The following is a 16267-nucleotide window of genomic DNA, read 5'->3' on the forward strand; positions in this document are numbered from 1 at the left end:
TTTAAATGTAATATAAGGATATTGTCTATTTATAATATTCCACTATTCTCTTTTATTGTCTAGATAATATGTAGTGATATCCATCTTTTTCATTCTTTATACTGATTTGTTTCTTCCCTCTTTCTTCTTGCTCAATCTGCCTAGAAATTCAATAATTTTACTGATCTTTGGAAGCAGCTTGTGGTTCTATTAAATATTTTTCACTAACCACTGCCTTGGTTGCATCCTCTAATTTTGGAATGTCCACTATCAGGGGGATTTTCTAAATCTGTTGTCAAATTCCATCTTACTTCCACTGTAGCCAGAAAACACTTTGTATACTTTGAATCCTTTAAGATTTACTGAAACTTGTAAATTCAATCTTGTTACTTTATTTATACCTAAAGACAGAAATTCCAGAATGCCTCTGTTATTTGTAAAATTCAAAATTCCTTCAGGTATTTGTCCAGTAGTATTCAACTATTCTCCTGTTCATATGTTTCTCAGCTCTGAGTAGTGGAAGGCATGGAAATATTGTTTATTTGGAAATATTTGCCTTTAAATCAAGACTTTAATTAATATAACTTTATGAGTAGTAAAGTTTTAGTTATTTATGTGGAGCTTACCTTTATTATGAACTTATGCATCTTTGTTTTCTCAACATTTAACATGTTTTCTTATCAGTTTGTGACTTTGTAAGCCAAAAGACTCTATGTGTAGGAGTGAGGAGGAATAGTTTACAGTGAGAATCCACCTTTAAATTTTTAGTAACCTCACAATTCTACCAGTTGTTAAAACTATAAACATTACAAATATTTGTATAGGGCAGCCCGGGCGGTTCAGTGGTTTAGCGCCACCTTTGGCCCAGGGCATGAACCTGGAGTCCCAGGATTGAGTCCCATGTCGGGCTCCCAGCATGGAGCCTGCCTCTCCCTCTGCCTATGTCTCTGCCTCTTTCTCTCTCTCTCTCTCTCCCTCTCTCATGAATAAATAAATAAAATCTTAAAACAAAACAAAACAAAAAAACCCCACAAATATTTGTATAAAACCAATTTCAACCTCTAGAAGCAATAGCCAAGTCTACCTAAAATAGAAACTGATTTCAAAAACTCCATCTCTTTCTCTCACTCAATATGTATATATTTATGACTGGTTTACCTGATGATAAAAAATATCCTAAAAAAATCCTGTTTATTATTTAAAAATAACAGCAAGAAGTCACACTGATACGCTTTTGAAAACATATGCTTTGAGGATCCCTGGGTGGCTCAGCAGTTTAGCACCTGCCTTCAGCTCAGGGCATGATCCTGGGGTCCCAGGATCAAGGGTCCCAGGATCAAGTCCTGCGTTGGGCTCCCTGCATGGAAACTGCTTCTCCCTCTGCCTATGTCTCTGCCTCTCTTTCTGTGTGTCTCTCATGAATAAACAAAATCTTAAATATATATTTTTTATATGCCTTTTATCACCTCAGTTGAATGTAGCATCAATCAATGGCTGATAACTCTCTCTAAGTCCCACATGTTTGCTTCAGAAGTGTCAAGTTATAGTATGTATGGATGTCACCACACTAGATTAAAGAATAACCTCATTTGTGGAACCTTCTTTTTAACATTTTATTTATTTATTCTTATTTTAGGACCCCAGGATCATGACCTGAACCAAAGACAAGACACTTAACCACTGAGCCACCTAGGTGCCCTGTGGAACCTTTTTTTTTTTTAATAAAAATGTACAGAATTCTTCTAAATAAGTGTCCTTTTCAGAATGGAAGTAGAGATCCTTTTAATTCCTTAACCTAAAAGTCTCTCTGGACATGCTGCTCCTTCCATTGCAAGAAAACAAATTTCCCTAGAAAGGTGCTAAAGATTGGATTTATATATTTCCCTAGTACTCAACTGAATATCTTAAAACTAGCTCTGTTATATAGGTATGGATATCACTATTGATTTTTTAAAAAGGATTATAAAATTGACTTGGTCTTAATTAACATTTTGAAGAACAAAATAAATTAAAATTCTGTCAAGCCCTAACATCCAGAAACAAAAAAGGTCAAGATACATATAAATATCTAATTGGAAGCAATATTTCCAAATAATGTCATATAAATTATAAATCTACTTCAACTGAGATATCATAAGACAGAACTGTGATTATTAAAAAGTTGCTATAAAGGGAAGCAACAGTCCAAAAAATTTCGTGGAAAAACTGTAATGAGTGAAGGGGTTTTGCTGAATTTTTCTGGAGGTCTGCAGGTGATCTTGGTTCCTTTTTGAAAATGGCTTGTTACCAGCCTGATACTTTATAGCTCAAAGATTACAGCCTGAAAAACCAGCTATAAATTGTTACATTCCCATTCGTTTGTATTATAAATGTTTCATGTTGCAAACAAGTCCTTTTCAAATTACACACTAAAAAAAAAAAAAAGATTCAATTATGAATCATTTATACTATCAATAAGTCACACAAAATTCAACACTTTACTGAAACCTAAAACTTTAATTTCTTTGCGCAACCAGTCCCCTTTAGGGCTACAATTTCTTTATGACAAGATCCCTAAAGCCCTAACATTCATGCACATCATCAATATAACTAATTTTTCCACTAAGTATAAATTTCTGCATCGGTCAGTCCTATTTTTGAAAAGCTAGTAAAAATAGAGTAACTGACATCTGAGGTACTTACTATGTACTAGGCACTTCAAAGCCCTTTGTACATTTTATCTCATTTAAATCTCACAACTCTATAAAATAATGACTATTATTATTTATACCTTTCAAATAAGGAAACGAGGTTCAAGCCAAACACGCAGGCAATCTAGCCCTGATTATCTGTGCACTCTGTCACATTATATTGCCTAACAGTATTAACTTACAAAATAGAGAAGTTATAGATTTGCACTGCAAAGACAGCCAGCCTTTTAAAAGGCTCATCAAATAAATAAATAAATAAATAAATAAATAGCTCATCTACACAAGCAGTTGAAAAAAATTTCTATTTCCACACAATTTTTCAGGAGGCAACTGAAGAAAGATCTTGAATTACAAATTGAAACCTATAAAGTTAACTGAAATTTGACAGTCCAAAAAGAAAAAAAACAATTACTAAAGTCACACAAAAAATTGGCATATTCCTGACAACCATGTGAAGAAACATTCGTGTTTATAATCTATTGATGAAGAATAGAAAGTTACTGTAGTAACTAAGATTAATGGGTTGATATTCAAATTTAATGGTTTCAGATTTGATAAGACAAACGGCCCCCAAACTAAGCACAGATAAAAGAATAGGATCACACACACACACACACACACACACACACACACACACACACAAATACATTTACTTTGCTTAAAAATCTTTCATTTTACCTTTTGATTTCGGGGTAAATCTTGAGCATTTGATGGAGGCTTGTAATTCAGAACTAATCTTCTAAATTCCAAAAGATTGAATAATGACTGAAAAAGAACAACAATTTCAGATAACGTAAGGGAAGATTCTATTAACAGAACTATAAAAATATGACTGGTCTCAGAGATTTATTTTGGACTATACTACTTATACATAGGATTGTTGCCCTAGCACAAGACCGATTTTCTCCTGGAGAAAATGTAAAATTTCTTATATACTGACACATTATTCTTGATCATTAATAATACTTATTGTACTGGAAGGCAGAAAATTACATGTGGACAATTTTAAAAACCTACTATATATATTATTAAAGGTGGTCTTTCTTTGGAGTTTAATAAGCAGTTTCCTCAAAATAAAAGGTACACAAATGCAAAGTCTACAAGTTTTTAGATATGTTCACTAAGTTATCTTGAGATGTCAATTCTACAAAAATATAGCACAAATAAATTTATGGGCCCATTACTAAGTGACAGAGACAGAAAGAAATTACATATTATCTCTATGCTCAAGGAGACACACAGTCTAGAAAGGACACATATTATAACAATAGAAACATTCCAACATAGTAATATTGATCTCATATAGAGTATGAGAACATATGAAAGATGCCCATGGAAAGGCTTCCTAGAACTGTTTTTTAAGTTCTAGGAATTCTGGAGCTTGTAACACATTGACATCATGGTGAATATTTATTTAAAAAACAAAATAAAATACAATTGAAAATATTAAAGCACATTATACATAGTAAATGCACCACAGGGTACTGTTTGCAAAATTGTCATTGTACATATTATACATATACAAAGATGTATCAAGTGTTCTACAACAGAAAAGTATTCCCTTCTGGGAGTCATAGTTTATAAACCTTGAAAATCACTGTACAGGAGGCAATAATGTAGAGGTCCTAGTAAAGCTGTGTAAGCCAACCTGATAGAAGATAAAAGTAGCACCACAAATCAATGAAAAAACAAGGTTTTATTTAGGAGCTGAGTGTTGGGAAAAATGGCCCACTATATACAAAGAAATGGGAGTCAGATTTACGTATACAGATATGATGTGGTTTAAAAACCTAAATATGAAAGGAAAAATCATAAAAGCTGGTAACAGAAACTGTAGGAAAATATTTTGGTTATCTTATAATCTGAAAATATTTAATTAAACAATATGAACACATGAGATAATTCATTTATTCAGTCATTTAACAAATATTTGTGGAGCACCCACTACATGCAGACACAAGAAAGACAGGCAGCAGAGAATAAATATCTCAAGTTTCTGACAAAGTAAGAATAGTATGGAAAGTGAAGAGTATGTAATCAAGAAGAAAAAGGAGTAGAGAAACATGAGCTTTTTAAAAACATATATTTTTTTATTTATTTATGAGAGAGAGAGAGAGAGAGAGAGAGAGAGGCAGGGACACAGGCAGAGGGAGAAGCAGGCTCCACGCAAGGTCTCCAGGATCAGGCCCTGGAGGTGAAGGCAGCGCTAAGCCGCTGAGCCACCTGGGCTGCCCAAATCATGAGCTTTCAAATATAGCTGTGTATCAGAGTAATTGTGGATCTTCAAAAAATACCTATGCCAAAAGCTTTTCAACAAAGATATAAAGTACCACAGAAAACTCTGAAGTACATCAAAGAATCAATGGCAAATTTCAAAAAGGACAAGATTAGCAATACAGATCTCCTTGGTATGCAATGGGACAAACCCATCATAAGTTTAAAATACCATTAAATTGAAAATTCATTTTATTACACACCTAATCTACCAAACATCATAGCTTAGCCTAGCCTACCTCAAAAGTGCTTTGAACACTTTTTAGTGTGCAGGTGGGCAAAATGATCTAATACAAAGCCTATTTTATAACAAAAGTGTTGAATATCTCATGTAATTTATTAACTACTATACTGAAAGTGAAAAACAGAATGGTTGTATGGGTACAAAATGATCATAAGTCTATCAGTTAACCTTACTATCACATGCCTGAGTAGGAGCCAGCATTACAAGAGAATATTGTACTGTGTATTGGTAGCCCAGGAAATGATCAAAATTCAAAGTACAGTTTCTACTGAATACATATTACTTACGCATCATGAGTCAAAAAATCATAAATTGAATCACAATATATTGGAGGCCATCTATACTCTTAAATGTTGCCAAATCCAATAAAGGGCAGAAAAATAACCTTTGGATTTGGCAATTGGGAAGTCATCTTTCCAGCAGAATGGTAGAAGAAGAACAGCAAGCAATGAGTACTGAAGAAATGGGATATAAAGGCAACAAAGTATGGACTGTTTTTATGAGAAATTTAAATAGGAAAAAGAATAAGGACAAAATGGGATAATCCCAATCCCCCTTCTTTGCTCTCAGTTCCCACTGGGGATAATTTTCCTTCTTCCTGAATACTCTTCTGAACAGTTAGAATTTCTTCTTGTGTGGGTCTGCTGGTGACAGATTATTTCAGCTTCTGTTATAGTAGAAGTAGTTTTTCTTCATTTTTGGAAGATGTTTGCTGGTTATAGAATGCTAGATAGCCAGTTATTTTTTTCTACCATTTTAATGACAGCATTTCTATTGAGAAGTCAGCTGTTGGTCTTAATTTTGCTTCTTTATAGAGGTGATACAGGCATACCTTGTTTTATTGTGCTTCACTTTAATGTGTTTTGTAGATACAGTGTTTTCATAATTGAAGGTTTTATGGCAACCCTGTGTCAAGCAAGTCAACCAGCACCATTTTTCCAATTGCATTTATTCATTTTGGGTCTCTGTGTCACATTTTGGTAATTCTTGCAATATTTTAAACTTTGTCACTATTATCGTATTTGTTATGGTGATCGATGAACAGTGATCTTTGATATTACTAATGTAATTGTTTTGGGGCTCCACAAATCATTCTCAAAAAGATTTCAAACTTAATTGATAATGGTGTATGTGTTCTGATTACTGCACCAACTAGCCATTCCTCTATCTCTCTTCCTCTCCTCAGGCCTCTCTATTTCTTGGGGCACAACAATACTGAAATTAGGCCAATTAATAACCCTTCAATGCCCTCTAAGTGTTCAAGTGAAAGGAAGATTCAATTGACCTGGCAAACTTCACTGGTGTCTTTAAGAAATTGCCACAGCCACCCTAACCTTTAGCAACCACCACCCTAGTCAGTCAGTAGCTGTCAATATTGAAACAGGATCTTCCAACACCAAAAAGATTATGACTCACTGAAAACTCAGATAAAAATTAGCATTTTCAGCAATAAATTAAAGTACATACTTTTTTTTTTTAAGTAGTAAGGCTACTGTATACTAAATAGGCTACAAAATAATGTAAACATAACTTTTATATGCACTGAGAAGCCAAAAAATTCATTTGCCTCATTTTGTTAAGATATTCACTTTATTGTGATGATATGGAACAAACTCCATATATCTCCAAGATATGTCTGTACATCTTTTCCACCTGGTTATTACTTTTAGGATTTTCTCTGTCTATAGTTTTTTTTTTCCATTTTATTATGATGTGCCTTCCTTGACACAGTATTATTAATATTTATGCTACTTGATTCCTACTGCTTCTAGAGTCTGTGGCTTGATCTCGTTTATCAAATTCGGAATATTCTCAGTCATCTCTTCAATTTTTTTTTCTACCCTATTTCCTTTATATTCTCCCTTTATACTCTAACATAACACTATGTGAGCACTATTCACCATGCCCAAAATATTTCTAATATGCTCTAATCTGTATTTCACAGCTTTAGTCTGAAAATGTTCATCAGACCAATTATCCAGTTGACTAATTCTCTCTTTAGCTATGTCAAATATACTACTAAAGTCATTCTTTGATTTAACTTTATTATATTTTTCAGTATTAAAATTTCTATTTTGCTTTTTTTTATAGTTTACTTTTCTAATGAAATTCTCAATCTTTTAATTCCTTGACCATATTAAGTTATCCAATCCAATTCTCAGGTTTCATATTGCTAGTTATTTTATCTTAATTTTTGGACACATATTCTTTCCTGGTATGACTAATTATGACTGATTTGAGCACTAAATATTTATTTTTATGTGAAAGTGGAGAAAATTATATGTTCCAGATAATATTACCTTTTAATGGAATTTACACTTCCTTCTGTGAGGTGGCAAAACTGGGGACATTTGTAATCCCAGATCAACTTACCCCAAACAATTCTGAGATGAAGCTGGGATTCAAAAACTATGAAGACTGGTCTATTTTAAGTTCTCATTAATCCAAGGTTCTAGTCCTCTAGAACTTTTTTTTTTTAATTAATTTTTATTGGTGTTCAATTTACCAACATACAGAAAAACACCCAGTGCTCATCCCGTCAAGTGTCCACCTCAGTGCCCGTCACCCATTCCCCTCCAACACCCGCCCTCCTCCCCTTCCACCACCCCTAGTTCGTTTCCCTCAAAGAGTTAAAAATAGACCTGCCCTACGACCCAGCAATTGCACTGTTGGGGATTTACCCCAAAGATTTAGTCCTCTAGAACTTAATGAAAGTCCAAGGTCTGCTCCAAGTCGTACAAAGCATTGATTACCTTCCCAAACACTCAATAGCCCAATATAAGAACTGCCTCAAGGATAAAGTCAGCCCAATATATGAAGCTTATTCTGAAAATCACGTTCTCACGGAGCTTAGCCTCAAAATCTCACACTGCTTTCGTGTTATGTGACATAGTTTTCAAAAGTTGATTTGCTGTTGTTGTTGTTTTGGTTGGGTTGGGTTCCAGCAAAATACGACTAGGTATATGGTCTAAAACAACCTAATAAGCTATTACCCAAAGCAGAACTTGTGACCACTACAATAAATCATGGAAATTAATACTTTTAAGTCATAAACATTGTATCCTCAATCACAGTCGTAACAGTATTGATCAACATATTTCTTCAAAAAAGGTGGTAAAGGGTAATTGTCACTACCACCTATATTGTGTTTGTGATTGATGTACCCTGAAAACAAGAACTTTTCATTCAACCCAAAGCTAAAAGGTATATTTTGAAGAGCACTTAACAGAATGGAATTTGGCTAAACTCTTGCTAATAAAAGAAAGCTATGAGAGATGAGATTTCAAATAATTTGTGTAAAAGAAAGAATGACGACAAAGAGCAAAGGGATATAAACTATCTATAATGAAGATACTGAGAAGCAAGATCAATTCTCCTTGGTGGATTAAAAAAAAAAAAAAAGCAAAGTATCACAAAAGTTCAAGGTAAAGTAGGGACTGGAAACAGCATGATTAAAAGATAAAAATCTATATACAGAGCAATTAAATCCCTATGTCCTTCCCAGATACAGAAGAGTCAGACAACTTAGCACCTCCTCCTGTGGGATATAGGAAATTTAGTCTTTGGATATAATTGAAATAAACAAATTCAAGTTCAGAAGAATCAGTCATAATTTTGAAAGGAATGAAATTCAGGGCTACAAATAGGAGGATTAAGTAAAAACCATGCAAAGTGATCCCCAATCAACCCTCCCACAATCTCTTTTCTCATAGGTCTGCTTTGGAAAGCCAGCACTCATGCTTTAAACACAAAGAATAGAAATCCAGTTTGGACTTGAGATAGAGAAACCTTTTGTGGGAAAGGGGAAAGAAGGGTGGAAGGAAGGAAGGAACAGAGATAATATGTTCATGCACACAGAACATATTATTAGTAAGACCATATCAAAGATACTACAGTATTTAGAAAACTTTAAGTATATAGAAACTAGAAAGAAAAAAAGTGGGACCTGAAAACTCCAGGAAAAAAAGGATTACAAAGGGCTATTCCCAGTAAATCACTGTAATGTTCACAAAGTCACAGAAAATGTAAACACTAACTACAGATTATTTTAAATTTATGATATAACTATGCTGGCAATGAAAGGAAAGGCAATTCTAGCATATGAAATGAGACGGCTAAATTTCCATTTATCTCAGCAGAAAGACATGTCATTTAGAAAAATGAAGATAAAAGGAAAAACAGCTAAAGCAGGTTGTAGTTACTTTAAGGAACAAGACTATGGACAGGGAGGTTTGGGGCAGATTACTGCCTTTTTTCATTATAAGCCTTCTATTGCTATGGAATTTTTTATTTTCTCTTTGAACTAGGTACCTTAAATTCTTTGATGAAAATTAGAGATTTAAGAGCAACTGATATGAATAAACATGTTAAATGATATCTTAGCATTTTTTGAAAACTTGCAGTATCTTCTCAATCCCATTCATCATTAGGGTGATAAAAGCATCCCGAAGTCTTTAATTCAACCATAAATAATATATGCCCCTTTTTGGTTCATTCATTTACCTATGTAGTAATTACTTAAAGGCCTCCACCAATGTGTCAAACACTGTACTATACACTGGTATAAAACAATAACCTAGAAGATATATTCTCTGCCTTGAGGATGCTTGTATTTTAGTCAATCTGGAGTTACATGATTTATGAGTAAGGTGACCAATATCCTCTATCTTCCAATTCACAACCTTTTTTAAAATGTATTAACAAGCACCAGGAGACCTACAACAGAAGTAAATTGGAGCTGTACAAGGCAACTCAGAAGTATGAACACCTTACTTCTGGGCATCTCAACAGCATCCAAATGGGAAAGGTGCCAAGGATCATCATGAGAATCCATGAATTATACCCCAAAATAGCAAGAGAAGAGTCTATTTTAAGTAGCTACCTCATTCACTGATATCCTAGTGGAGAAAAAGCAGACCCCATTAGTCCTTTATAGGTATAAGTTCCAAGATAAAAATACTTCTGACTAGATGAGGTATTAATGCCCAACAGGGTATTATTGCTAATATTGCTACCATCCAAAAGATTATTTAATTGTATTCACTTTTCACATAAAAATAAATGTTTAGCGTTCAAATCAGTCATAATTAGTCATACCAGGAAATAATCTTCTGTACTATCTTCTCCTAAATTATAGTCCCTTTCTGATATTGTTTCCCTTTTCTCTCAAAATATTGGTCCCAGTACCTAAAAAAAACAAGTATAAAGCTGTATCCTCTGTAGCCTAACCCTGCTACTCATTCTGTAGTTAAAGGTTTATAATCCAAGTAATTTTCTATAATTGGCAGATATACTTACAAGGAAAAGAAGTCCCAGTTGTTTCACACTAGTCCTGCCAACTAAGTAAACTCCATCCCTGAGAAAATTTTGTAATTGAAACTTTACAGTACATTTACGTCATAGTTTGAACAAGTTCCAATTCACTTTGGAAAATACAATAAGAAACGTCCAACACTAACAGAGATTTCCTGCCCAACTTTTCTTTCATAGGTGAAAAGTTCCATTTATGATGATAAACTTTTACATCTCAGATAGTATCTGTGGATTTAAACAATAATGTCACAAAATGAAAAAAATAAAAGATTTTAATTATTAGAGATGAAAATAAAAAGCTACTTAAAAACTAGATACAGTAAAATTACAGTAAAAAAAAAACCTGAAGTGATCTTTTGACAATTTTTCTTCCCACCCACAATTTTCCCAAACCTGAAGTTTAATGTATTTTCGCACACCCAAAGCCAATGATCTAACACTTCACTATAACTCAAGCTTTTCAAGCCTAGAAGTCACTTCTCTTAGGTATGTAGATTTTTCCGAAAAATAAAAAAATATAATAGTAACAACAATCCCAAGAACCCAATACTTAACCTATGTTAGGAGTGTGGTACCAGTTAAACAGCCACTAATTTAAGGTAAATTTTAGAAATCAGTAAAATTATTTCAAATTTTATACAGGACAAGCAATTTTTTCCATTCCATCTCCTCCCACCAAAAAACACCAAAAATTTGAAAAGTAAAGAGCTAAGATCAGCAAACACCACTTAAAGTAGAAATAGATGTACAATTGTTTCTAATTTAAACTACTGAAAGAAGTTTATCCTATGAAAACAAAAAGTGATTATCCTCATTTCTGTTAGAATGAATTTAATTCTTTCAAACAAACCTTTCTTAAAATACAGTGTAGAAAAATAAAAAGCACCTATTCTAATTAACAAATACTGATTGTTTGCAAGTAGTTTCTTCTAAGAGGTTTCCAATCAATGAGCTTCATTAATTGGTCGTTACAGTGCAGAGATAGCATCTACTTATCCAAACACAGGAAGCAAAGAGTATTCATAAAGACTGGTATCACAGCCTTAAACCTTGTTTCATACTTTTAAATAATGTCTAAATCATGAAATTTAAATTGGACAATAAATGTAAAAACTCTAACAGTGCAAATAAAGACAAAGGACTAATAAAATTTTAGATATTCTGAATACCTAAATATTCATGAATAATTAATCAAGGATAGGAACAAAGGTAGTATTACAGATTTATATTAATTCAAGTATTCCCTAACATTTTAATAGCCTGGAAAACAAAATTGTATATTACTAACTAGTGTACACCACAGAATATTAAAGAGTGAGATATAAATCTAGAAAACCAAAGGAAATCAAACTGTATGGTATTATGTGCCAAGTAAAAAAGTAGAGGGAAAGTTGGAAATTATAACAATGAAGTAGAAAAAAATTAAAACTACAGATTAATTACCTAAAGAACACAATTAACAATCTTATAGCAAATGAACTAAATAATCAGTTAGTTGCTTTAATATCACAAAGATGTATATGCCATCATACATCCAGGCTTGGAAGGCTACAGAATGAAAAGATAATTTGAATATAAAAAGAAATGGCATACAAAATTATTTAAATGGTACTCATTAGGAATATACTAAATAGTAAGTTACAAATCAACTATTAGGAAAATTAAACAAAATCTTTTCCTAAAGGGCAATAAAAATTAAGAGTTAATCACAGATCGTTTTAAAGAGATCATTTATTTTAATGCTTTGTAATCTGATGGATAACATTATCAATGTCTAAGTGAGAATGACAAATAATTATTACAATAGTCCTATCTCATAAAAGAACTGAAAAAAAAAACTAATCCACATTAAGTTGCATAACTATGCATATAAACATTTTTCATTTTAGAATAAGGGTCTCAAGAAACATTTCATAAGGACCTTCCAAGTTAAAAAAAAAAAAAAGCGTTACTTTTGATTATCAGTGTTCATTCTTTACATCATTCTCACATATGCATTGAGAATTATGTCAATCTATACCCTCCTCAAACAAAATGCCTCCTTTTATTAAGGAGAGTATTTAAATGACTATAATTTTATGAATAACATTCCACTATATACAATAAATCTGATTTGATTAATAAAAAAATAGTTCTGATTTCATATCTTGGTTATCTCCTTCTCAAAATGTGCAGAGAATTACATACAAAAACATTTTTCACTCTTTACACTCTGACAACAGTTCCTAACAGCAGGGAGGGAGGAGAGATTAATCCCAAGTAAGTGAAAGGCATAGGCAGTACTCCACTGTTAAAACCCCATACTGGGGGGTAAGGACAAGAGAGAAGTGAGGAGCACTACAATCTACAAACTAGTTTGTTAGAAGGGCATATGAAAACCTTGCCTGCATTTATGTTTAAAGTACACAACTTGAAAGAAACACAACTGCAACCCACTTTCCATTGTTATCATGCCCACCAAGTAAGATGTCAAGATCCTTACCTGAATAACAGCACTAAACCAGCAAGTATTGCCAACATTCTTTAGTCCAACAGGAGCTTTGTCCTGCCTTTTCCTATCATAAGGATTTCGAGAATCCCTCCAAACTTCTGTAGGTGTTCTCTTTAAACACGCTTTATTTTCTGCTATGCTGGCTTCAAGAACTCTTAAGCAATGGAGAAAAAATGATAAAAAAAAAAAAAAAAAAGAAGAAGAAGAAGAAAAAAAAGTATTAATTTAGTGCCATACCCTAGGATTTTAGTTCTTAAGCTCTGGATAATGTATTTGGGGAAATACTATTAAACACTAACTTTACTCAAGTAGAAGTTAGTTTTAAGAATACAGTAGTGCCAAACAGAATAAGAGACATGCAGCCTTTTTTCCTAAGAAAATAGGAAATCTCAAATGCAAAGAAACAGTTTATAAAACAGAAAATATATTAAATTGTATTTGAATAAATTTGAGGTTTAGTACCAGGAATACAGCACCTAGGTAAGTTTTCTAAGAAATCACTATAGCAAATAATTACAAAATAACAAGTGACTGGTTTTTTATAACAATTGCTTTGAATCATCAGGAAAACATTAAAAACTGAACAAACTGCACTTTCACTCCTCTGAGCATTAATTTCCTTTTCTATTAAAAAAAACAAAAAACAAAAAACAAAACTAGGGGACCCTGGGTGGCTTGGTGGTTTAGCGCTGCCTTCACCCTGGGGCGTGATCCTGGAGTCCCAAGATCGAGTCCCACATCAGACTCCCTGCATGGGGCCTGCTTCTCCCTCTGCCTGTATCTCTGCCTCTCTCTCTCTCTCTCTCTCTCTCTCTGTCTCTCATGAATATATAAGTAAAAATTAAAAAGCTAAGGTAAACTCTAGGGTTCCTTTCAGTTCTAGAGATCTATAACTCTATGACAGCTAACTAAAGAGAATATGTATGTCTTTACTTCTTTACCCAAAAGTTGACCTACATACATATCAGAAATTTTAAAGATTTATCTCTTCAAAATAAGCTGACCTATACAACATCTTAAATACATCTAAACATGGCAAGAATAATGCTACTTTGCTCAAAGTAGCATTTGCATGTTGTTCTTCTTAAGCATACTGCAAAATGCTGGAAAATTCTCATTTCCCATATTTGAACTAACAAAACATTTTGCCTGCTCAAAACATGTATTATTCACTACTCTAAATAAGTAATATTCGGGTGTCTTAATTGATTTTGTGTTAATTTTAAAAACCTCAGCAAGAATGAGTTTTTCCAACATTTTGGCTTAAGAAAACCTCATTCATGCTATACCATCTTTATTTTACAGATATTGCCCTATCAGATTAATGTCAAATTAATATAGCTATATTCCTTAATTATGGGGAAAAAGTAAATTATACTTTTATCTCTAACAGCATTATTTTCAACATGATGTTAGATATAATGGAGTAGGATTCAAACTTATCATTACTTAAAATAACTGTGAATACAGGATAAATTCTTTGGGAATCAATGAAACCACATCCCCAAAAACAGCAGGTAACAACCACATGGTATATCTTATAATGCAAAGATCAAAGTAAACTCACATATTTAAAAATGAACAGTTTACACCTCTGTAACTATTAAAGGTGATCCAACATGAGCTGCAGTCTCTGTCCAAAATTCAGCTCTCACTTCAACCACAGCCCCTAGGAGGCTTTTTCTTGTAAACAATTTACTGCTAAAAGGTATAATAACTCCTTGGAAGATATTTAGTTAGGTGAATTGGGGCAGAAGAAAATCAGAATTTATCTAGAACATCCACTGTTACTAAGTTTTCAAGAACGTAAGGGGAAGATAAAAAGTCAAAAAGGCAACCTGAAAGACTTCCTACTGTTCAAGTTGTACAGCTCGGCATAATAATAAACTGGAACAAACTGATTTTGTATAAGGCAACTCGTTTATGCTCAAGAGAGAAAAGTTAATACAAAGTCAAAACACAAAAGATTGCTGTATATATGAAGGTATATATTTTTCATTGACTTTTATAATGTATGTTTTCATTTGACAATTTTGTTCTTCTTGTAGGGATTATGTATATTTAAAAGTATAAATAAAGGAAACCTATTTCCACCTTGGTAATTAGAGATTAGTGAAATTAAAAAGCTACGAATTCTGGGGAAAATAGCAACAATACCACAAATAGGAAAGAAGAATTAGCACCAGTGGTCATGTATAAAAGACATATTCAATTCAGTCATATGTTAGATCTCATCATTCATTATAACAAAAATATGAGTTTTAAAGAAATAGGTTTACTGTAATATTCCTTAGCCACATCATATGGCAGAACTATCATATCTTAAGATGGTGGATAAAAGAACACCATGACTTTTGTGATCTTCTTGACTTAGAGAGTTCAGTTTTGTATCACCAGGGACTTAAAACAGGCTTCAGTAAGTTTACTACCATCTCTTTCTGGCTCCTAAAAAACCATAAATACATTTATCATATTGTACCAAAATTATTTATTAGTCAGCATGTGAAGGGTAGAAACCCACTGTTTTATTCCTAAAGCATATATGATAAATACTAGGGGCACAACAAATGTTTGAAGTAAATGGATGATTAAGATATTAGAGGTTGCTACCTTTTTGCTACTTTTTTTTTTAGCAAAAGCCCAACCTCTAGCTCACATATTACTCTATTTCCAAGCCCCCATTACCTTCTGTAGTCCAGGATTAGCAAAATGAATATAAACTTTCTATAAAGACAAGTGCTACCTAAGGGTTCCTTCCCTGGCCTCACCAAAGTAAAGCCACTGATACTAACCAGGCTTTGAAGCATAAAGTATAAAGTATGCAACCACTACAAATCCAGGTATTAAATCTGTCAATAGAGAAAACAACAACAAAAAAACCTAACAACACAAATCTCAGAGAGCTCAGAAAAAGCTTATAACAAAATATAGCATGACGAGAGAGGCAACCCCAAAAGCCACAAAACAAAAAGCAATTCCCACTACCCATCACCTGCTTTATCTTCCCAACACTGGTCATGACCACACAGCAACATAAAAGGATGACAAAATGTTTTGCTCTTTTCTTTCCACACTCTATATGGAATATTTAAAGCACTTACTTATGATAAATGTTCACCTTCCCATTAAATTTTTATTGTACTGGTTTTGTTTTTGGGTTTTTATGCTAGTTTTATGTTTGAATTGTTATTTAAATTACTTAAATTGCATTATAGCTGTAAAGTTGAAAGCATCCCACTTTAGATCATCTAAGTACATTTAGGGAAACATCATACT

The 16267-nt window shown here is 33.0% G+C and overlaps 1 protein-coding gene across 12 annotated transcripts in view; it reads right to left on the reverse strand.

Moving 5' to 3' along the window:
- The window catches only part of USP25 (ubiquitin specific peptidase 25), a 136698-nt gene that overhangs the window by 74436 nt on the left and 45995 nt on the right, over positions 1-16267 (reverse strand). For all 12 annotated transcript variants that reach the window (XM_072740930.1, XM_072740929.1, XM_072740926.1 and 9 more), the window contains 2 exons: positions 12983-13145; positions 3348-3434 (listed from right to left, as the gene is read on the reverse strand). In XM_072740930.1, coding sequence (XP_072597031.1) covers positions 3348-3434; positions 12983-13145 — 250 coding nt within the window. The remainder of the gene's footprint in view (positions 1-3347; positions 3435-12982; positions 13146-16267) is intronic.

Source organism: Vulpes vulpes, chromosome 15, assembly GCF_048418805.1.
Source record: "Vulpes vulpes isolate BD-2025 chromosome 15, VulVul3, whole genome shotgun sequence".
NCBI classification, from domain to species: Eukaryota; Metazoa; Chordata; class Mammalia; order Carnivora; family Canidae; genus Vulpes; species Vulpes vulpes.